This window comes from Myodes glareolus, chromosome 5 (genome assembly GCF_982192425.1).
Source record: "Myodes glareolus chromosome 5, mMyoGla1.1, whole genome shotgun sequence".
NCBI lineage: Eukaryota > Metazoa > Chordata > Mammalia > Rodentia > Cricetidae > Myodes > Myodes glareolus.
The window spans coordinates 25,022,228-25,045,634 of record NC_142030.1 but is presented as its reverse complement, the minus strand read 5'-3'; the positions used below and the strand labels follow the sequence as shown (position 1 = coordinate 25,045,634).

Sequence of the window (23,407 nt, the reverse complement as noted above, 5' to 3'; positions counted from 1 at the left end):
TGACACTCTGTATGCATTTGAGTTATAATTTTAGGATACATGTAGAAAGGCTGAATTGCTAAAGGCTCATGCCCTTTAACTTCTGATAAACACTGGCAAATTGTCCTTCAGGCGTTAACTTGCAAGTACAGACAACAATGACATGAGAAGGAAGCATATTTATTAGTGTAACATAATGTTCTAAAATTAGAAAAACATGACAGAGCCTCAGTAAACTCTAGCTTGGTATTTGAGTATTATTCCAGATTAATATAAATTGTAGCTTTTTAAAATTTTGGCAGAATAAAAAAATCAACTGAGCCAACCAAAATAGCACAATTATTTTATTCATATAAACACTTGTTCAATCAATTGTTCATATATTTATCAAGAGCCTTGTAAATGCCAGCCGTTGATTGAACACTATAAATACAAGTCAGAACAACAAAAGGTCTTGGAGCTGGTCCTTTGGTATGTCAGAGGACAATAAGCAAGCGAAACAAGTACAAATTTTAGATAAATAAAAGATGTTTAGACAAGAGCTTCATTATTTATTATATAGGTAATATCTCTTATGTTCAAAGGTTGAAAATCAAACAGGAAATGGCAAGATACGTGAACACACAGTTTGACACAAAATAGGTGATTTCTAAAGCACACTCCATCAAAACAAGAAAAATAAAGTAATTCAACACTGGTATATGTCTCTCAGAGTAAAGGCTTCAAATGTGGCTGGGCTCCTAAAGGCTGGACGGGAGGGTGCACTCCAGGTTAGCTTGGAGAGGAGCAGGAAAAGGAACCTGGGTAGCAGCCTGCTCCTAGATGCCTATCAGGCGGCTTTTAGTGTAAGAAGGAAAGCATTTGGTGATATGCACAGATTTTAGTTTTATCACAACTTTATACTCCCCCCCAAATTAATGTTTTTTTCGTTTGGAATTCTGTTTTTAAGATTTATTTTAATGTGTATGAGTATTTTGCCTGCATGTATATCTGTGCACCACTTGTGTCTGGTGCCCACAGAAGCCAGAGAGAACACAGGGTCCTCTGGAACTTGAGATGTTCGTGAGCTACCATGTGTGTGCTGGGTAGTGAAGCTGGGTTCCCTGGAAAAGCAGTCAGAGCACTTAGGTGCTGAGTCATCTCTCTAGCCCTCAGGTAAATGTTTCGTGTTTTGTTTTTCAGAAGGTTGATAAGGATGGTAAAACCTGAGGTCCATGATGGAATGTTAGATTCGATCAACTATCAAAAGACCTCACTGAGGCGTGAAGAAAACAAAACAGCACCAACTAAAAGCTTCAATTGACAACTATCATGTACAGCATGCCTGCCCAGGGATCACCCACAAAGGAGAGGATGGATTCCACAGCCCTAAATTCAATGTGCCCCAGCATGAAAAACAAATAAATAATACAAATTAACAATAAAATTCATCAAAATTTTGAAATAACTAAAACCAGAAATGGACACAGAACAGGAAAAACTAACTGAACACAGGAAATTGAAGAGTGAAATTATAACAGAAACGAAGACCGGTATGAAGATGAGAAATACTGTTTTCAATAGCGTGGTGTGGCCTTCCCACACGACACCTGCTGGGAAAGCAGCCATGAACTCTGTAGAAGGTACAAAGAGAGCAATCCCCAGTGTTCTAAGGAGGAAATACGAGCAGGCATGGTGTGAAGGAAAAACCACAGACTGCTCCAGGCAGATCAGATCCTGGGCCATAAACAAAATTCAAAAAATTTCATGCAGAACTAGGACTCAATGCACTCTGACTATACCAAGCTGAAACTAGAAAACCCCAACAGACTATACCTAGAAGCCAGTACCAGCTCTCGCAAGAATTGTTTACTTTTATGTATACAGGTGTTTTGTCTGCATGTATGCCTATGCATCTTCTGCACGCCTGGTATACACAGAGGCCAGAAGAGGGCATTGGATCCCCTGGAACTGGAGTTTTATATCTTTGTGAGCCATGAGGTAAAGCAGGGAATCGAACCTGAGTCCTCAGGAAGAGCAACCAGTGTTCTCAACCACTGAGCATCTCCCCAGTCAAGTACCAACCTTTTAAACCTCTAAAAGTATCAACATTAAATAACTTCTAATAATTCATAAAAGGAAACCTCAACAGAAAGTAATAAAATAGTCTAGGGCTTAAAGGAAGAAAATAAAAGGTAGCCTGTCAGCAAACATGAGATCCCGTTAAACCATCTGAGAGGGATATTTCTGTCATTAAATGCTTATAACTAAACACTTACCCTAGCCATGAAGAAAAGCTTTTAAACAAGTAACCTAAGTTTTTATGTCTAGAAACTGGAAAATGCTTTATTTTAATCCAATGAAAGCAAAATGAAGATAATTAAAAGAAGCAGAGCTAAAATCTCAATGAAAAATATATAAGAAACTGGGGAGAGAAAAGACTTCAGTGAGGCGGAAACATGGTTCTCTGAAAACACCAGCAAAATGGAAAACTTCCTGTACCACAGACAAGGAAGAGACATCAGCATCAAGAAGAAACCAGAGGGAATTACTAATCCAACTGGTAAAAAGAAATGAATAACCTGCTGGTCGTAAGCTGACAACACTGGAAAAGGGCATGTTTTTCCAAATTCACCAACAACCCAAGCCCAAGCTACTCCACTCTCAAGGCCAGATTAGATTATGGCTGCCCAGCCCCAGGGCTTACAATTCTCCCCATTCCATCCTGCAGTGTCCCATGCTGCCTCCTGGAAATGCTTGGGGAACAGAACCGTCAAAAGGACTGTGGTCAGTCAGCGCCCTACAAGGTGTGTGTGTGGGGGGGGGGGGGGTCTGAACCCCCATGCTCTGGCTTTCTGATCTCTAAGGAACATCCTCACTCTCTAGCAGTCCACACGGTCCACAGAGATCGTCAATCCCCTCCTCATTGCAAACCCATGAGCAAAAAAGAGGTTTCAATTCACACGTGAGAAATGTGAGCCTACCATGGAGGAGGAGCCCTTTCCAAATGGGAGTTCTGGGTGGATGAAAATGAAAGAACAGCCATCATGCTAAGCTCCACCCTCCTTTCCCAAAGATGGGGGAGGGGCAGGGGCGTGCATTCATTCTCACCTGTATCTTTACAAATAATCTTGGTCAATAAAATTAGAGAAGCTCTAATCAGCAAATTTTCATAGCACCAGCTGTAGGGAAATTATATTAATATACCATTTTTTGACTTTCATTCAAAATTTTACCGGGATTACCTTATATCCCAGGTAATGGAATGGCTTTATTTATGATAAAAAAAAAATCTAGTCATCTTTAGCATTCTGACTTATACCAAAGGATGCTCAGGTGTGGTTCTTTCAGTTTCATAGAGAAAAGGATTTGGAAAACTCATCATCAGACACACACAAATGAACTATTTCTTCCTCCTTCCACTGTGCACCAGATGCCGGCACTAGGCCTCGTAGTAGTGTCTCAGACTTTTCTATTTGTTTTTACATTTTATTGAAACGTGAATAAATAACTTTTGCTATAAATTTAATTCCAGTGAAATATGACCATGAAGATAAGCTCTTCATAACAAACACATCTGCCCATGTTACTGAAGACCAGGCTCACCGTGGCTTCCACTCCAATAAAAAACAAAACGCTTCGAAAGAAAAGAAAGAATGCACGTGGCCCAAAGTGTTCACACTTTGCTCCTGAGATTGACCGCGGGCAGTCACGTGGGACCGCTCGGTGGCCGATCGTGTAAGATTATCTGAAGCAGCATGTGAAGAAGAAAATAAAGAGAGCGGGAAAACAAACATAGAGAAAAGGAAGAAAAAAGAAGGAAAGGAAAGGAAAGGAAAGGAAAGGAAAGGAAAGGAAAGGAAAGGAAAGGAAAGGAAAGGAAAGGAAAGGAAAGGAAAGGAAAGGAAAGGAGCACTGCCCCCTCCTTGCCAGGACTAAATGGAGGTTCAGGCTGTACCTGAACCCAGTCACTCAAGCCTCATCTACTGGCTCCAGGTGACAGAATGCTCTATGCAGATGCTCTGTAGGAAGCCTCTAGCAATTCTGAAAGGACACTGTTTTGGAGGGCATTTATTTGGGTCCTCTACTTTGCCCAACCTTTCTCACATGTGTGTGCATGCCTGCACACATGTGCGCACACAGAGTCCTAGAGATCATTCTGAAAGGTAGGAGCAGAGATCATCATGGCTTATGGTTTACGACAAGTGTGTATCATCCAGCACAACAGAAAGCCATGTGCCCCAGAAGGTACAGAAGGTACTGGATGCTCAGGAGAATGTCGCTATCAGCTGGGGTGATCTGATTTTTCCATAGTGATCCTAACGCTTTTTTCCAGTTCCAGTAAGGTTTGATAAAATTTTTCAGCGGTGTCTTCATCTATGTCCATCTGGAAAACAAACACAAATAGAAATGACTACAAGAGAAAAATAAAACAAACCGCATGAAAGTGGAGGGAGGGCATCCATGCGTTCAAGAGAACCTGAAGCTGGGATGGGGCAGAAAGAACCATTCAGGAACCACTGGGAAATACTGCCCATTCAGGAACCACTGGGAAATACTGAGGCCATAAATGCTCATGTAAATTCAGCACTCACCAAACCTCCCACTGCTTGCAAAGATATGAAGTGCAGGTGTTTTTTCCTACTGTCTCCTAGTACCCAAGCACGTGCTAAAGGAAACGGGGGTAGAAAGGAAGTCTGTAGTGATGTTTCACTTGTATTTTAATAAATAAAGACTGCCTGAAGATCAGAGAGTAAAACAGCCCCACTGGTCAGCCTTACAGACCAGGCAGTGGTGACACACACCTTTAATTCCAGTTGCCAGACTAGTGTGCCATAGAAACAGAGAGGTAGTGGTGCATGTCCTTAATCCCAGTCCTAGAGAAGACTATAATACGGGAGGAGACAGCTCTCACACACAGTCTTTAACCTCTGCATGAGAGAGGACTATATAATATCTCACACAGTCTCATTCTGAGATTCCTGGAGGCAGGATCGGACTAAGGTAGAGATAAAAGCCAGTGGCTGGCTATTTTGCTTTCCTGACCTTTAGGTTGAACCCCGATATCTGTCTCTGGGTTTTTATTAATAGTGCTACAGGTCTGAATTCCTACAGATGCTCACCCCCTCCAAAGTGCTTCCATGTGTAAGAAATAGGAGAGTCTATCTGAAGTCACTAGTATTTTGCATTCCTGTTCTTCCTGCAGAAAATCTTAGTTTAAACTGCTAAGGAGAAGCACTTTCAGCCGCTACAGTCAGGCTATCTCCTTTTCCAGGTCAGTAAAAGAGGATCGTCTTAAAACTCAAAGACTAAGGATTAAGGAAACTTCTTAACAATTTGGATGTAACATTTATCCACATTTAATCCTGTTAGTTCTTCATTTTGAAACTGGAGATGTTATAGAACTCGCCTGTCTATTCTCACCTTTGTTTTCTTTAAATTAAATTCATTCCTCAACAATTCTGTGTTTTTATTACACTCATCCCCACCCTCTCTTATGCCCCCACTCCCACTCCTCCCTCTTCCTGCTTTCATGCTGTTTTGTCTTTTCGTTGTGACAAACTGGGTTTAAGGCTGGTCCACAAGTGCCTGGGTGAGGAGGTCACCGCAGCACAGAGGCTCATGGACACCACTGGTGACAATGACTTGCCCTCCTCCAAGATCTATCCCTAGTTCCCCCTCTCAGTTAGCAGAGGGGAGAGCACATTTCTACCAATGAATCAAAATCTAAAATATTTTCTCCAATGAACTTCATAGAAAATTATATGAAATGCCTGAGTTTGTAAAATTAAACGTTTTCTTCCCCTGATAAGTAAATCCCTCCCTGTAAGGTTATAAAATAGCAAATTTTAAAAATTTAAATAAACTCTGAAATTCCTAAAGTGAGCTTATTAAAATGCAACGGAATTTCACAAAATATGTCAGTTTGGATGTTAAGATATCAGTAGTTAACTGAAATTTGAGTTAAACAAACAAACAAAAACCCCAACTCAAAGCAGGGAGCATGCTTATCTTCCATCCAGAAGGCAGAAGGCAGAGGCAGGCAGACCTGAGATCCACCTCTGCAAGTCAACCTGGTGAAGCAGCCAGTTTGTGTGGCTAATTTTATGCCATTGTGACACAAACTATGGTCATTTTGAAAGACGGACCCTCAGTGGAGGAAAATGATTCCACAAGATTGGCCTGTGGGACATTTTCTTGGTTGGTGAGGGATGCGGGAGAACCCTGCTCACTGAGGGCAGTGCCATCTCTGGGATGACGGTCCTGGGTGCTATCTTCAGAAAGCAAAGTACGCAAGCCACCGGGAGCAAGCCAGTAAGCGGTTCTGCATGGTCTCTGCTTCTGTGTGTGACTCCAGACTCCTGACCCGACTTCTCTCATGAAGGACTGTGATATGGAAGTATAAGGTGCTTAATCAGCCCTTTCCTCCTCAAGTGGCTTTTGTTGCAGCGTTTATGACAGAAGAGAAGCCCTAACTAAGACAGAGTTCTAGGCCACCCAGAGTAATGTGGTGAGACTCAGTCCTAAAACCAAACAAAAACAAATAAACAATCCTAGAGGGGAGGGGAGGGGAAGGGAAGGGAAGGGGCATTGCTCCCTTCTTGCCAGGACTAAAATGAGGTTCAGGCTGTACCTGAACCCAATCCCTCAAGTCTCATCTCCTGGGCTCCAGGTGACAGAATGTAAATGCAGTAAAGAACAATTTGTAAATGATCAACCACATCGCCTCTCCACCGCTTAACTGTTTCAACATCTCAGGCCATGCCTGGGCTAATACGCTGTGGGGAGTCCAGCAAGGAAAGACAGTGCGAAGGGTCAACTCTACCTGCCTGAGAAAACACTTCTCGAAAATGTTCCCAAGTCACTGGTATCCAATACACACTTCCTATGAAAGGCTGGTTTTTACCAGCAGGTGACATGGGAAGCATCATACGAGGCTGGCTGTCACTGGACTCATGCTGCTGCCAAACAGACAGAGGTCACCTGCTTGCCTCAATCTAGTTGTGTTTTATACCAATGCATCATCAGTTCGGAGATGGGAAAAGCAGGCGGCTACAATAAACCTTGCTGGTGACAAAGCTACAGCATGTTCTTATAGTCCCAAGTAAATATTCTCACTTCCCCCACAATGTAATTTTATATGATTACTTTTAAGATTAGATTTCAAAAGATGAAATTGACTTTTTCTATTTTACCCATCTCTTCTAAGCATCTGTCTAACAATGCTGCTAATAATCTCAAACAGAATGTGCATTCCAAGAGATATTATCGTCCCAAAGAAAGACGTTCTCTGTTCCATACAACTCAGGATGTATTTATTAAGAGTCTCCATGTTGAGGCAGCATACGAGGGAAGCAGGTACAATCCCTCTCACGAAGCTTACATGCTGACAGAGGCAGCTGAGGGTGAGTGCCACCCAGAACAGGTCTGAGAAATCCCGTAACAGGGCACAGGGCCCAGTCTAAAGAGACACAGAAGACTGAGAAGAAGGTGGGGTCTGAAGGATGTGAAGACATCAACAGAAACACAGGTAAGAGTGGCTTAGTGGGAAGAAGATGCTCTGAGACTGGAGGGAACAGAAAGCAATGAAACAGACCCTGAGGACGCCAGAGTGAAGGCTCAGGCACAGAGCTGTGCGGCTCATCTGTCAGCGTCATGGGTCCGGAGTATCAGACTGGCAGCATCTTCCACACGACAACACAAACCAACTTACCTTTTGACCCTTGACATAATTAGTCCCAAAGCCTGTGGTGAAGCTCAGGTATTTGGTCAGAGGGTTGAGAGACTCGGGTTTTTGGTGGAAAAGCCACACCTGGAAGGATAAAACATGTCAATGACACCGCTCCTGCCACAAGCAAGCGAGATTTGCCACTGGTACTTTACAGAACTCCACCGTGAAATCGCAAGAGTCCTCTCAAAAAGCAGCAGCTAATCTAAGGATCTTTGGAAAGAGCTGTCATGTTCTGAAGGGAGAATATAAGGCAGCCTGTGACTTGAGAGTTAACCTAAGCAAAAAACAAAACAAAACTTCACCTACCTTCTCCCTTAATTCCCACATAAATACATGTCTCAGACACTGGTTAATTCAGTGTCATTGTGGGTCCACACCACAGCAAACCACAGGTCGCTGGGATATTATCAGTGAGAAGATGCACATGTTCACAAGATGTACACAGTATAAAAAGGAGGTCTTCTTTCCTTTCCTATTTTGCAGCCACTTAGCTTACACCTCTGGGAGTAACCCACTCTTCTAGCATGTGTGGTCACGGCAAGACATACCTTCATTGAGAAACACATCCTTCTCTCTTAAATGGAAGCACAACACACAGAGATTTTCTCTTGAACAACAAACCTACAGATTTTCAAATCTGTGTATACTGAGCTGTTTTGTTTGCTTTTGAAAGCACAGCATCCCATTTTGGGCATGAGCTGTAATTTATGTGTTCAACTTTTAATTAAAGGATATATGCAGCAGACTGCAGTCTTTATGATCACAAACTAAACCACGACGGATGATGAGTGCATCTATAGAAGTAATGCCAAAATGGAAGTTCTTGGTGAAGGGTATGCGCCTTTAATACTTGGCTCATCTTGCCCGTGAGTCCTCCACAGGAGCTGTGCCGTGCACAAGCGTTCTACTTCCTTATCACCAGCCATCACAGCCCTGGATCAGATGTCCTAAGCTCTGCTCATCTGAGCTGGCTCTGAATTATAGATTGAATTTGCACTTCTCTTAGCATCACTGCGATGAAGAATCTTTTCACATGACTGAATGTGTTCAGAATCTTCATGTCTGACTTTTTTGCCTGTGACTCCGACAAGGGCTGTCTTCCCTTTGTTGGGAGTCTTGATTTACTAAGAAAATATTTACCTTGATCTAAGACAGATGTTTGTATTCTGCCTTGTGCTTTATTTATAGTGGACTCTGGGACCACACAAATTTTATTTTAATTTCCACTCTTTTAGAGTGTCTACACTCAGATAAGCCTTTGCATTCTGAAGTGTCCCATAAATTTCTCATATTTTCTTCTAAGAATTTTAGGTTTTAATTTTGATATATAAACCTCTTCCCCTATCTAGAACATTATTCTGGGGGAAGGCAGGGAATCAAGATCATAAACTCCCTTTTGGCTACATCCTTGCTAAAAAGGGCATCTTTTCCCTCCAACTCTGATTATCAGCACACACTAACTCTCTGTACGTTTAAGGGCTGATTTCTAAACTTCCTACTCTGCGCCACTGAGCCATCAGATTGTATTTGTTATTGATAAAGTAACTCCTAAAATATGAGTCTCTGCAATGCCCCTGCTTCCATTCACTGCTCTGGTTCTTATTTTATATAAAATAAAAGCCTAGATAGATGAAAAACATGCTCGAGGGTTCCAAGCCAGGAACCAGAGAACTTGGGTTTGAATGGTAACCACAATCCTGACATCCTCATGCTTGGCCTATGCCCCAGCTCAAGCTCAAACTCCCCTCCTGAGGAGGCAAAACTTACATAGCCATTGAGGGAGACCCTAACTGCCCACATGATGCCCTACCATCGCATCCACCCCTGACAGCATCTCCAGACATTGGCGGATGACGTTTGGGATGATGCCCTTCTATTCACGTACATTTCAGAAAATTACAGCAAGATCACCATGGATTTTATTCTATGGGTATTTTTCCTGCATATATGTATATGCATACAGAGGCATTAGAACTCTTAGAAGTTGAGCTACAGAGAGTTGTGAGCTGCCTTATGAGTGCTGGGAACTGAACTGGGGTCCTCAACAAGGCCAGCAGTACTCACCACTGAGCTGCCCTTCACAATGAAGTTTTTCAACTGCGACACTAGGATCCTGGTGCTCATCCTATCCAAATCGCCTGGTCCCTCAGAGTCCAGATCTAGCTCCACTCTAATCAAAGTCAATTCTGACAACACCAGTCCCAGTGGGTCCCACATTCCCCACCCAATGACAAGATGCCTTGCTTTCTTGCCTATTATTTGGATTCATTACTTTCACAAACTTAACTCTAAGCTACTTTGTATCAGAGGATTTTTCTCTTCTAAATATACCTCACACCACTGATGCTCAGAACATGTGTGAGCCCAGACAAGCCTTTTCACACCACAGATGTGCAGAAGGAGAAATTCCTCAGGGACTGCACACTAAGGCTTCTTATATCTTAGGCTCTACACCAATACCATCTAAAAGCACTTGTTTTCACAATCAATTTCTGTCTACACAAGAACATATTTGATTCTTTAATGCTTATCACTCCCTTCATGTTTCCTCCAAACTCAATTTGGTCAAGATTTAAGAAGCAGTCAAACCTGGACCTCAAAGTACTAGCCCTCAAGTTTCTAGGATAAAAGTCAGGACTCGGTAGATTGAGTACCAGCCTTCAGAACTAGGACAGCGGGACTCCAATCAGAAGGCATGAAGAACAGACGGCAAGTCTCTTCCTGGGTGAGAATTCTGAACCACAAGTAGAGGCTGTCTGTGGAGTGTAATACAGAAGAAAATACAGCTACAGCTCAGCAGTAACTCCTGTCCTGGACGAGGAAACACACAGCCCACCGTTAGGCACCATTCAAGGAAATCCTATTTTCCTAATAAGATCCTCTAATACCTTGATCCTCTAGTACCAAGATAGAAAGAAAAATCTTTACATTTTTTTCTTTAGATGTATTTTATGTGGATGAGTGTTTTACTTGCATATATGTCTGTATATATGTCACGTGCATACCAGATGCCTGTGGAGGTCAGAAAAGGGTGCTGGAACTGGAGTTAAAGACAGTTACGCCACATGGGTGTTGAGAATCAAAGTGGGTCATCCACAAGAACGCGTTCTTAACCACAGAGCCACCTGCCGGCTCTAGGAAGAAAACTCGTTACAGAAGACAAGAGGGCTTGTTGCCTCGATGTTTGTCCCACAAGGAACACCTCCCCCATGGGAACTCACTCACTAGTCACCTCCTTGCTTTAACTGACTCGACCGTATCCTGCCACCTGTTCTGCGGCTCCTGGTGCAGCTTGCTTCTACAGAAGTGTGTTGTCTATAGTCATGTACCCAACGTCACAGCAGACGTTAATTGTCAAACTTCTGATATCTTGTGTGTAACATAATACTTACCTTAGGCCCAAATGGAACTTGCTTGTCCACAGAGTTTGTTCCCTTCGAGCAGTGGTTCTCAACCTTCCTAAAGCTGCAACCCTTTAATACAGGTCCTCATATTGCAGTGACCCCCAACCATAAAATTATTTTGTTACTACCTCACAATTGTAATTTTGCTACTGTTATGAATTATAGTGTAAGTATCTGATGTGCGACCCCTGGGACACAGTCATTAGATCCCAAAGGGATTGCAACTCAAGAAGTTGAGAACCACCACCTTACAGCCTTTTACCCTGACACTGCTCGCTGCCATCAGCGAACGTGCACCTTCCATCACTAAGCCATTTTGTAGACGATGAAACTCTAGTAACATACCAGCGCTTCTGCTCCATTGTACGGTGTCAGAGTGAAAGCATTTGCAAAAAAGCGAATCTGACGAAAAGAAAACAATGGTTGTTATGTGGCTATTTAGAGCAGTAACAAAAAGTAATCATTTCTCACTTAGATTTAAGAAAGAAAATTTGCATTTATGATTACCACACATCAGAAGTGTCAAGCCGAATGGAAGTCTGCTACTCAGAGTTGAACTCTTAATATTTCATAACCCAGAATAAATAAATAAATAATAAATGTTTACCACTTACCAGCCATATCAGCGGCAAGAGCAATGTCCACACAAAGGGAGGTAGAATTCCATATGTCAGATTGGTCAGTACTACCCCTGGGCATATCACACTGGAATACAGACCCTGGGAACACAGGAGAGTCGCACTGAGATTTTCATGGGATGCATATTGACCCAGTTCACGGATGCGTTAATAAAAGACACACACACAAGCCGGGAAAACGGGGAATGGAAGGTATGCACTCTCAGGTGTCCTGGTCACTTAGCAGGACCATTTAAGTCTGAAATCACTTACTAGGTCAAGGAAGCAAAAGTTATTAGCAAGATTAAGTCTATTCTCAAGACATTTGTAGTTTAAAGAAGAGCCAGTCTTGATGATGGGAAAGGAATGTGGGGCCTGACTATCAAGATTTTCTATTACTGGCTTAATTAAAGATGAATGCATCATTCCCAATAAGTATATAACAGGCTTACTGAGTTTAATTCTTGCCTTCAACTAGATTCTAATTAATTAAATATAGTGGCTAAATTTAAAATTTATGCTGTTTCCCTAAAGCAGAGGTTCTCAATCTGTGGGTTACAACCCCTATGGCAAACCTCTACCTCAAAAATATTTATATTGCAAGTAATAATAGTAAAAAAACTATAGTTATGAAGTAGCAACAAACATAACTTTATAGTTGGGGGTCATCACAACATGATAACTGTATTAAAGGGGTCAGAGCATTAGGACAGTTCAGAACCACTGACCTATAGGTACACAGCTGAGTTGGACGCTCTTGGCATCAGGAGGAACAAAGACCTTCAACTCAAGATCTCTAGTCAGATCCTTAGTGAAGGCTGATCACTATGTAAGGGTCTATCATATACTTGTGGGTATATGTTTGCATTTATACACACACATGTATATATTATATTATATAGAGAGAGACATACATATATATGACGAGATATATGGCCCTATAAAGAAAGCCTTGGGATTATGGTAATAAGAATGACCCTGTGCCAACCACAGTAAGCCCAACAGCTTAATTAATTTTACCTCATTTTATATTATTGTCAGAGTGATTATTTTAACTCATTCTTGCAACTTTTAATCTCTTTTTCTCTCTTTCCTTTTAAATAAAAAGTAGAAAATGGCCATACAAAGTAGCTCGTTCCTTGGAAAGAGGCAGAATTTTGAATTTGAGGATCACATAAACTACATAACAGTCCAAGGCCAGTCAAAGTTACACACTGACACCTTGTCTCAAAAAGGGTTGCTCTAGGGTTGTAGCTCAGTTGACAGAGTGCTTGCCTGGCATGTATGAAATCAGGTATGATGGTGTTTGAGGCCAGCCTGGAATGTACGAGATGCTGAAGAAAGAGCGAGACAGGGAGATAAAACAGAAACCCGTCACCGGAGAGCTGAGGTCATAGCTCAAGTGAAATGGCACCAAGTGCAAAGGCCCAGGTTTGATCCCCAACACCAAAAAACCTAAAACAATGATTAATTTGTTTAAAAAAAAAAAAGTAAACCAAAAGTGTGAAAAATATCATTAGAAATGCTTCAAATGGAATCCGCCAATGTAATTCTTTTTAATTCTTTCTTGGGAATACTGAAAAAAAAATCGTGGGCTGAAAGCAAATCTGACAGACTTTAAGACAGAGCCACATCAACTTAATCACTCTCCCTTTCTTTTCAAAAAGATAAAATTCCACACCGTACTTGACAACTAGAATGTAAATAAAATCCCAGAGCTTTTTATGAAAAACGAAATTCAGCTTGACCCCACCTTCTAAAAAGGGAATGTGGACAGGATTTGGACAGGTTTTAAAGAGCTCAAAAATGCTAGAAGGAAATGCATAGTTGGACCAACACACGACTCTGAGCTGCAATGACAACCAGAAATGCCCATGGGAAAGAATTTCTGTTAAGATTTTGGACCTGCGCAGTCGATTAATCCACAGCAGCAGGGATTTCCAGGCGGCTGTGGTCAGTAGAAGCAGTATGACCGATAAGGTTATTTTTCTCTTTCTATACTCTGTAACCTTACAGAAACAAAGCGGAATCTTATCATCACCTTCCAGAAGGCTTATGACATCTGGCTGCCCTTCAGTCATCGGCATGACAGAGGCTAAAAAGCATGAGGCTTAGCAGGGAAAAAGTCAGCCTTACACTCTACTGTAAGCTCTGCCATTCACCAGCCATGTGACCTTTGAGTACATGACTCCTCTTCTCCAAACTCAAGAGTTCTCATCTGCAAACGGGAATACTGAAGCCACCCAGCTGCAGCGGGGAAGACACTCAGTGCCATCAGAGGAGGAGAGTACAGCACTGGAAGCGGTCAGGGGCCATCTGTTAGCAGAGGTCAGCGCTCCTGAAGAATATAGCCTGGTAAACAATCTGCACCTCCCGAAGAAAACAGGAGCTGTTTATCTCTCCCAGGAGGCTTTCACTATGAGAACTAGCGGAAGCCAGCCACTCTCTACAAATAGCGACTTTGATAGTTAACTTCTGGATCTCTGAGACCAGCCTTGCCTTCTGGTTGAAATTCCTGTTCAAAGCCACATTCAGAAGGTCGGTAGCGTATTTGGAGGAGCTGTAGGGTTCCAGGCCTTTGCTGTGCTGAATGTCCTCAAGGCTGAAGTTAGATTTCTTGGCATTGCGAGAGGAGGTCCAGATGAGCTGGGAGGAGCTGTCGCTGTGGCAGAGAAGGGGTTCCAGTTCCCGGATCTGAGTGAAGAAGACACAGAATAAAAGGCTTCACAATCCACTGAGAGGCATATGCTAACAATTTAAAACACCCGATAAGACACCCCAAGTCAGGTGATCAGGCCAACAAGGAAAGGCCATAAACTCTGTCGTGGTCATTCTGAGCTAGGCTCTCAGTATGCTCTACACTATGGTCCATTCACTGCATCCACAGGCTGGCTCTGAACTCTCAATCTTCTCTGTCTCTCAAGTGCTGGGATTATAAGCATGTGCCAAACATGCCTTGCCTTGGAATATGTACTCTTGATATGAGGTGATGAGAAAGGAATTTATATTTACAGTCTTTCCAAAAACATTCTGCAGACTAACCATGAGATAAACATCAGGAAATCTGAGAGACGGTCTGTAAAACACCTGGGAAGCAAGCCCATGAACTGGCGAGGTCCTCAAAAACAAGGCAAGACTGTGAAACTCCCACAGCAAAGATCCTAAGGAACCTTGACTATAAAATGAATGTATGTGGTACCCTTGATCGAATCCCAGAGCTGATAATGAGACTTTAGAAAACTGGCAACTTTAGTATAGACCTACTAAATAACATACCAATACTGTATCATTTATTTTGACAAATGTACCGTACTGGCATAAAATGTTAATAAGAGAAACTGAATACAGGATGCACAAGAACTCGCTGTACTATCTTTGCCAAAGTTTTGTAAATCTACAACTACTGGAAAACATTAGTTCATTAAAGAAAAATCTGCCAACAAAACTTCCAGATGTGCCCCATGCTTCAGCGGACAAATAAGCCGAACACAACCAGGAAAAACTCCATATATAAAACCAAGTAGTCAGTTACCCATTCCTCAGCAGTAAGATCTCACTGAACCTGGAGCTCACAAAAAGAATCCCAACTCATTACTGGTGCGGGAGAATTGTCTGTATTCTGTCAATCATAGTTTAATAAGACACTGACTGGCCAGGCAGGTAGTATATGTGGGAAAGCCAGACAGGAAGTAGAGGTGGAGCAGAGACTGGGAGTATTCTGGGAAGCAGGAAGCTCCCTCCACAGTTCTGACCAGACCAAAGGAGAGGAAAGATGTAAGCTGCCCAGCTGAGAAAGGTACTGAGCCGTGTGGCTAACGTAGATAAGGATAATGGGGTAACATAAGTTATAAGAGCTAATAAGTAGCCTGACCTAATGGGCCAATCAGTTTATAATCTTATGAAGTCCTGTGTGTGATTTTCTTTGGGCTTGCCGGCTGTGGGGTACTGGGCAGGACAGAAACCCCAACAAGCCAGCCCTCGTGTTACACATTACCACCATGATGGGTGTCTGGTCAGTATCCTTACACGCTAATCAAACCAGCAATGGATCTGTTTGTTCATTTACACATGACCCCTAATTTCAGGTTTGTGTTTCCTGAACTGAGGTCAGATTCTTAAACCTAACTGAAATAGAAGGCATTGCAAAGCTTTAGAATCCGGTAAGTGGGTTCTGAAATGCACACCCCTCCCCCCCGATGACATGTCTGCCTACATAAAGACATACTAGGACACCTGTGATGACTGCCCCATGACCACAGCTCTCATTGGTTTTCCTAACAATTTAACTCTGTACACCATAGATTCATCAAACTTAAGACTATCAATATTATTAATGAATTAATTCTCTATCATTACCTCTTTTTATTTCAATATTGTTTGCTTATTTTGAGAAAGGGGCTCACACTGTAGCCCCAGATGGCCTCAAGCTTGCAGCAATCTTCCTATCTCAGCCTAAGCATTGGGATATAGGTGTTAGTCATCACTTCTCACTTATTGTGCAAGCTGTCCCATAAGAGTGTGCCAGAGGCAACCTCACAGAACACCCTAGATAGTCACACATTTCATGCTGAATCTGCTATATGTGCCGAGAACTGTACTTCCAGGTATGGCTCTTAAGAAGAAACTATGATAATAAAAAGAAACTATGATAATCTGCATCCGTGTCTAACGACAGCAGGCTGGCTATCCCAGGCTACCCGTGTCTAACGACAGCACGCTGGCTATCCCAGGCTACCCGTGTCTAATGACAGCACGCTGGCTATCCCAGGCTACCCATGTCTAACGACAGCACGCTGGCTATCCCAGGCTACCCGTGTCTAACGACAGCACGCTGGCTATCCTAGTCTATCTGATGCCAAGCCCAGTTTGTAGAACTACTTAGGACAGAATAAATGTGCTCTTTCTGCTGTTATATACGTCGTTTCAAAAGGTGACTGGTGTCTGGTAATCTGCTTCCTCTGTTCTAGGTAAGCAACATTTCCAGGGGCCAGTGGACAGACTTGATTATTCAAAGATTTCATGGTAACCAGACATTAAGGAGCCTTCACAAAACAGTCACGTGTCCATTCATGCCCTCAGGATCACAGTAACAGGATGGAATTAGTATGATCGAAGCCTTTTTTTTTTTTTTTACCAGGATAAAGTGGCCAAAGAGATTGGTTTCAAACACCTCCTGGAACCCATCAGCAGTGACTTTGTCGCTCTGGGTCAACAGTCCTTCCGCTGTGGAGAACACATGAACCACATTTCTGAAACAGCAGAAGACAGCGGAGTGACTTTTAATGCTCCTTTAACTGAAAATACTAAAGATGTTACACACACAGAGACACAACAGACCTTCTTTGAGATAATAATGACAAAATACTAACTTCATGAACATGTGTGAGTATTAAGTGAGTTACTAAATGTTTTACCCCCACTCCACCAATTCACGGATGTACTTAACATGCTTTCCTGTTCCCACTACCCAATCAGATTACATGTAACTTATTCTTGGGCAATCACAGCTATGCCAATGAGAAAAGGTCTTCAGCCACGTCAAGTGTGTTTGGTTACTGAAAAAAAGTTAAGCAGGTTGTCTTTTTCACTAGCAATTCTAGGAGCATCAAACAGCTGTGGGATCTGTGCATGTTTCGTCTTCATGGAAGAAAAGTGAAGAGAAAGTGAACACGTAGCCCACATCAAAAACCTCTATGAATAAACGCACTGGGTTGCAAACAAGCCTTATTTCTGACTCTGGTTTATGGCTAGATAGCTTTGAAAGCCACTAGACTCGTGTGTATTGAGAATCTCTCAGGCAGACATGAGTTGTCCGCATCCTCTCGGCCTACTGGCCAGAGGAGCTGGCACGTAGCTAGGCATCTTCTGGTGCAGCCTGCTAGTTGCTGGAGGCTGTGTAAGAATGCTGCATATCTAGGACGGTTCCGCCAGCAGCACATTTAGCCAAATCAAATGCTGACAGCATGAACCATCTGACAATATGGAATGTTCCAGAGTCTTAGAACATTATAAAAATCATGACAATGTGTGGCATTCTCCACAAAGACGAGTACTTGACGTGCTACTATGGATCAACTCCTCCTGTCCATGGATCTTCATCCTCCTCAGCGTCCCCTCATTCAACAAAGGCAAAAACCATGGCAGCAAAATGAATACCTTTCTTGCAATCGGTTCATTTAGAACCGTGATTCTCAACCTTCCTAACGCTGTGACTCTTTAATACAGTTCCTCATGTTGTGGTGACCCCCACCCCTCACACACACCATAAAATCATTTTCATTGCTACTTCATAAATGTAATTTTGCTAGTTATGAATCGTAATGTAAATATCTGATATGCAGGCTATCCGATATGCGACCCTTCTGAAAGGGTTGTTTGAGCTTCCCCCACCCCTGAATGGGTTAGAACCCACAGGCTGAGAACCACTGATTTAGAACATGAAAATTACCTTGAAAAGATGCCAAAGAAAAACGCTTTGAAATTTAGCTGGGGATTAGGCATGATCCCAGCATTCAAATATAAGTAGTCTAATCTTTGAAACCTACAAACAAAACGCCAAAATGACATTATTAGAAAAGGTAAGACAAGAGTGCACTCCTCCTCAAGAATACAGGTCCAAAGACAGAAAACCCTTTCTGAACCCATTAAGATGGCCACACAGGCTATGAAACACCAGGGTTAAAACAGTTCTTTCTCAGAAGTTTCTCTAGCCACAGTGAGTATCTCTGCTCTGGGTGGTTTCAATTGGGCTTTCAAGTTAAATTTCTCTAGGAAAATCCAACTGCAGCCCACCAATCAGGTACTGAACACCCTCTCTCAAACCATCCTCCTCCTCTTCCTCCTTTTTTCCCTTCTTCCCAGTTCACAACTTCCATAGTTGACAAGTTAAATTTACATCATGTATTGCAGGCCTGACTGGACTGATGAGCGCTAAAATCTGGATGGCCTGGTATCTACCAAAACAGAAGACCCAAGTGGAAACCACTCAGTGCTCATGGCCAGGGTCTATGTATCATAAACTGATTAATGGCTACTTTCCTACCCTAAAACTGTAAATGTCCTGTGGGGACTAGGTATTCTCAGTGGGCCTATTCTAGAATGCGTATCACGGTGAAGCCGAGAAACGCACACTTGAGTGAACTTTTCCAGTTTTGGAACGTCATAAGCCTTAATATAAATACATCTCTGTGGAAGGAGGATCAAAGCAGGCAGTAGGTGCTCTCATTATACTCAAGCAACACACATGCTCAGAGTATCTCTCGGAACCCTAAGCAGCACACTGTGTCCTCCACGTAATCGAGGACAGACGCACAGCTAACAAAATCGGACCTTTGCAATATATGCTTGGTTGCCAATATGGATTATGCACCTGCATTTCTTGATCATGCTACATCATAACCATATGGGTCAAATTACTGAAATGATTATTTTAAGTAATGACACTGTTGCCACTATAGCCGCCACTCATTGTGGAGGTGAAGTCAGTGGGACCCCAGGTTAATCGCTCTATTATCTATTTTACAAACTTTAGTAATAGCAACTTCTTTTCCTAGGCATGGAAAAGCAAGGCTTAGTAAAATGTGGAAATGAAGCTCTGGCTTCAACCAAACAATGTAATTAGTGTATTCAAAGATGAAAGGGTTGCCATCTAGATAAAAACAGCATCAGTATTTCTTATGGGAACAGAGGACTGTGGGTGGAGAGACCTGTGTCAGACATAATGATGTGTTGCCCACTGGAAAGGGTACTGCCAATCTCTCAGGGCTGAGGTCGTTCTGCACAGGCTCCCTCAGCACAACTTGTTTCCCAGTCCTACATTCACTTCTCATCTACCTCCCCTTACTTCCCTGTCCTTTCTCATTTGATTAACTGCTATGAGGCACTACCGTATCTGTCAAAAGGAGGCATACTTTCGCTTGACTTCCTTGGCACCCTGGACCACCGACCGCAGGCTGCTGACATCCATCTGCACAATGCTGACTTCGGCGGAGGGGTGAGAGGCCAGCAGGGCATCACGAACGGCTCCGGCTTTGCTCAGGTTCCTACACGCCAGACACAGGTGAAGCTCCTCGTCTTCTGCCAGCAGCCGATTGCAAAGGGCCAGCCCGATGCCACTGAGGAGACAATCCAGGCACAGGGCGTGAGTTCATTGAAATGGTCGGACATTAAAAAACATTTCTCTCTGGTTCAGAAACCTGACTGTGTCAACACGAGAAGTCTGGGCAGACAGAAAATACCCAACATCATGTGAAGGAAGGAATCACTCCATAAGTCATTTGATTAGGCTCACATCTAGTTTCTCCCCTCTAAAATAGTTAAATGACACAGGAAGCAGGGTTTGCGGTGCCTGTTGTGCTGGGATTTAATATATCCCCGCAAAATGCTGTGAAGAGGATCTTATAGGCTGTTTATTATGTCCCCACTTTCTTGTGCTGTCTAGCTCCCTCAAAGGCAAGTGTTCTACCTTCTCTTGGTGTTGCTGCTATTAGGCAGACCACCAATCCCGATGAGTGAACAGGGGAGTTTCTGTGTCGCTCTCCTATCCCCCAGGAGAAAGCACAGTGGCATGGCAGGAGCTTGACTCCTGGTCAGCTACTAAATCACAGCAGGACAATCAAGAGAAAGAAAAGGCCCTCAGAGCAAGTGGCATAAAGTACGAATACAAATCAGATGGAGAGGAAGACAGAGAAGCAGGGGTGAATGAGCATAGCTCACTGAAGCCTTAGACACACTAGGTCAGAAAGAGCAATATGAAAAGTGCCCAGCAGATGGGGCCAGTTGCTGGCAGCAATGACATCCTGGGTACTAATAAATTCTCAGGCCGACTGCCAGCAAATGGAACCCCAAAGTGAGTCTGGAGCTCACATAATCGGGTGGCCCTGCCAGGAGTATCAAACATATATGGGCCTATTCAGCCTTCCTTCAAAAGAGTAGACCTATAGTATAAATATACAATTGTACATACCACAAACATGGATAAAAAGAAACACAAGATCAGACCTAACTTCTATATGCACCTTCCACATGACAACCACTAAAACCATCTGACCTAAAGGAGAGAACATGCTAACAAAAAGCCCAAGAGACATCCCTCCTACAGTGGCTTAGTTAGCATGGACATATTTAGATCTGTATGAATTCTTCAAAAATATCAATGTAACCAGCTGGGAAAAAGGTTGGTCGGTTTCATTCTCCACACATTCTTCGTGGACAAATAAGCCTAGTAGGCAACAAAGTAGGACAAGGGTAAAATGAGCAAGCCTGGAATAGCTATGAACTGGTGACTGCATTAGGACAACCTTTAACAGGTAGCGACTGATCTGGATCTTTCTGGGGAGAGTATGCGAAGCATGCTGCAGGAATGAAATTTCCCATTGTCGTAAAGTTCGTGGAGGCTGACATTTAAATTCCGGGAGTGTAAGACACACCGCGTGTTTAGGGTTAAAGTAAACTAAGGGTACCTACAGTAACTAATGGAGTCTGGGTCACTGATGGAGGGGGATGGCAGAGTCTGAATGGAATCGTCAGGTCCCTTGAGAGCACTCCAGGGCTCAGGACCACTGTCAGGCTGATCAGTAATTGGAGCTCTGGTTTTCCTCTCCACTGTCATGTTTAATTCAAAGCGCCAGTTACCAAGCACCCACAGGGGCAGGCATGACCACACCTCTTGGGAGGCCCAGAGAAAGGCAGGGCAGGATCTCTGTGGAATCCCCACCGAAGTGAGTCCAGAGTCACCGACCTGCGCTTCCCCGCATCCCGTAACTTAACCTCCGGGGTTCCGTAGGAAGCCTCACCTGCTCGCCCCGGTGATCAAAACCACCTTCCGCATCTTGCACGGCGCGCAGCAGAGTTAATCTAGACCGGCGACCACAGCAGCTCAAGCCCGGGACCACTATCCGCGCCCTAGCGCACCACGGCCAATCAAGGCTAGGCGAGGCCCCACCTCCTCTTGCGTCATCCGTCTCCGCCTAGGCCAGCCAATTGCAACCCGGCATCCTCTCTCCACGCCGGGGCCTGGTGGGGTGAGATAGGCCGAGGGGCGGAGCCGCGTGACACAGGGGTCCTAGCCAATGAAGACAGTCCCCGCCCTCAGTTTGCAGGAGGTGTCAGCTCGGGGCGGGGTCTTTAATCTGCGTGGGCAGACAGAGTCTGGTGGACGCTGGCAGAGGGTGGAGTACTCGGACCTAAGTCCAAGGTTAATTCTTAGAATGTGTAGGTCCATCTTCCGATCCTTCTCTAAAGCATAATCTTTGAGCAAAGAAACGTGGATTTTATTGTGTTTTATTTATGTCGAGACACGAGTGAATTAGGAATTTCCAAGCTCTGAATGTGAAATGGAAATGAGAATTTCAGAACTCTTAAAGGAATGTGTAACTGTCATCTCCGTCAGTGCCTGTCAGGCCTCTGTAAAGTTTTTTTTTGTTGTTGTTTTTTTGTTTGTTTGTTTGGTTTTTTTGTTGTTGTTGTTTTTTTGTCAGGCCATCCCAGATGAGTATTTTGCTGTGAGTGCAGGAGGGGAGGAAGCTAAGTAATGGGGGAGGGAAGGGCAAATGCTTATCAATTACAACCCCCACTTTTTATTAAGTTTAATTCCTATAAAAGTACCTTGCGCCAGTGTTATAATCCTTATTCCAGTTTTCGCTATTTATAGATGGTTGAAAGTCCCCAGTAACATTGAGTAAAGGTACTAGTACTTATACATAGTACGATTAAACAAACTCCATAACTCTTTCAGAGCTGTAGACTATATGAATAGCTGTGGTCCTAAATGATTGAGATTATTTTTTCTGGAGTTTGATCTTAATGTTTTGATTCATGATACCAATTAACAACTAAAATTAAAGTGGATTTTTGATCAGTTTATCAAAGATGGTATCTTAACGGTATTTTCTAAAAGCTTTGGAGTAAAATTCTTTGTGATCTTGAGATTCTATACCCAAAGGAGTCTTTCTTTTTTGTTGTTTATTTTGTTTTTGGAGACAGGGTTTCTTTGTGTAGCCTTGGCTGTCCTGAGACTAGCTGGGATTAAAGGTGTGCGCCACCACTGCCAGGCTCCAAATGTCCCTTTTAAACCCTGGAGTTCAGTGGTGACATGGAAGAGAGCAGAGAGAACTATGTGGCTTTCCAAAAGAAAACTCATTTCTTAGCCAGGCAGTGGTGGTGCATGCCTTTAATCCCAGCACTCAGGAGGCAGAGACAGGTGGATCTCTGTGAGTTCGAGAACAGCCTGGTCTACCAAGTGAATGCTAGGACAGGCTCCAAAGCTACAGAGAAGCCCTGTCTTGAGAAAACAGAGAGAGAGAGAGAGAGAGAGAGAGAGAGAGAGAGAGAGAGAGAGAGAGAGAAGTTCTGTTATACAGCTCTTAGCATGAACTTTGTCCACAGAAGCATCATATATCACAATGTCGGGGTGGGTGTGTCAGCTAGGGATTCAGCTTCACCAAAGTCTCACATGAGACTCGCTGTAGGGCCAGCTTTGCATTACTCGATGCCCAGAAGACTTCAGAGAAAGTCTGTCCTCCTCTCTTTCCTACATCCTAGGCCAGTGAGAAAATCTGAATGTCGCCTTTCATTTTACTGAAGTTTGTTTTTTGTTGTTGTTGTTGTTGTTGTTGTTGTTTGAGACAGGGTTTCTCTGTAGCTTTAGAGCCTGTCCAGGAACTAGCTCTTGTAGACCAGGCTGGCCTCGAACTCGC

General features: G+C 43.2%; 1 protein-coding gene across 1 annotated transcript; it reads right to left on the bottom strand.

Annotated features, from left to right (window-relative positions):
* Nucleotides 1-307: 307 nt before the first annotated feature.
* Nucleotides 308-21,646, bottom strand: Hsd17b7 (hydroxysteroid 17-beta dehydrogenase 7). The gene is made up of 9 exons (XM_048452923.3): nucleotides 21,506-21,646; nucleotides 19,622-19,825; nucleotides 18,160-18,252; nucleotides 16,846-16,960; nucleotides 14,211-14,405; nucleotides 11,709-11,813; nucleotides 11,440-11,496; nucleotides 7,673-7,771; nucleotides 308-4,345 (listed from the first exon to the last, which is right to left on the bottom strand). Exons 1-9 carry the CDS (start codon nucleotides 21,538-21,540, stop codon nucleotides 4,244-4,246), a joined length of 1,005 nt encoding a protein of 334 aa, XP_048308880.1. The 5' UTR covers nucleotides 21,541-21,646; the 3' UTR covers nucleotides 308-4,243.
* Nucleotides 21,647-23,407: the final 1,761 nt, after the last annotated feature.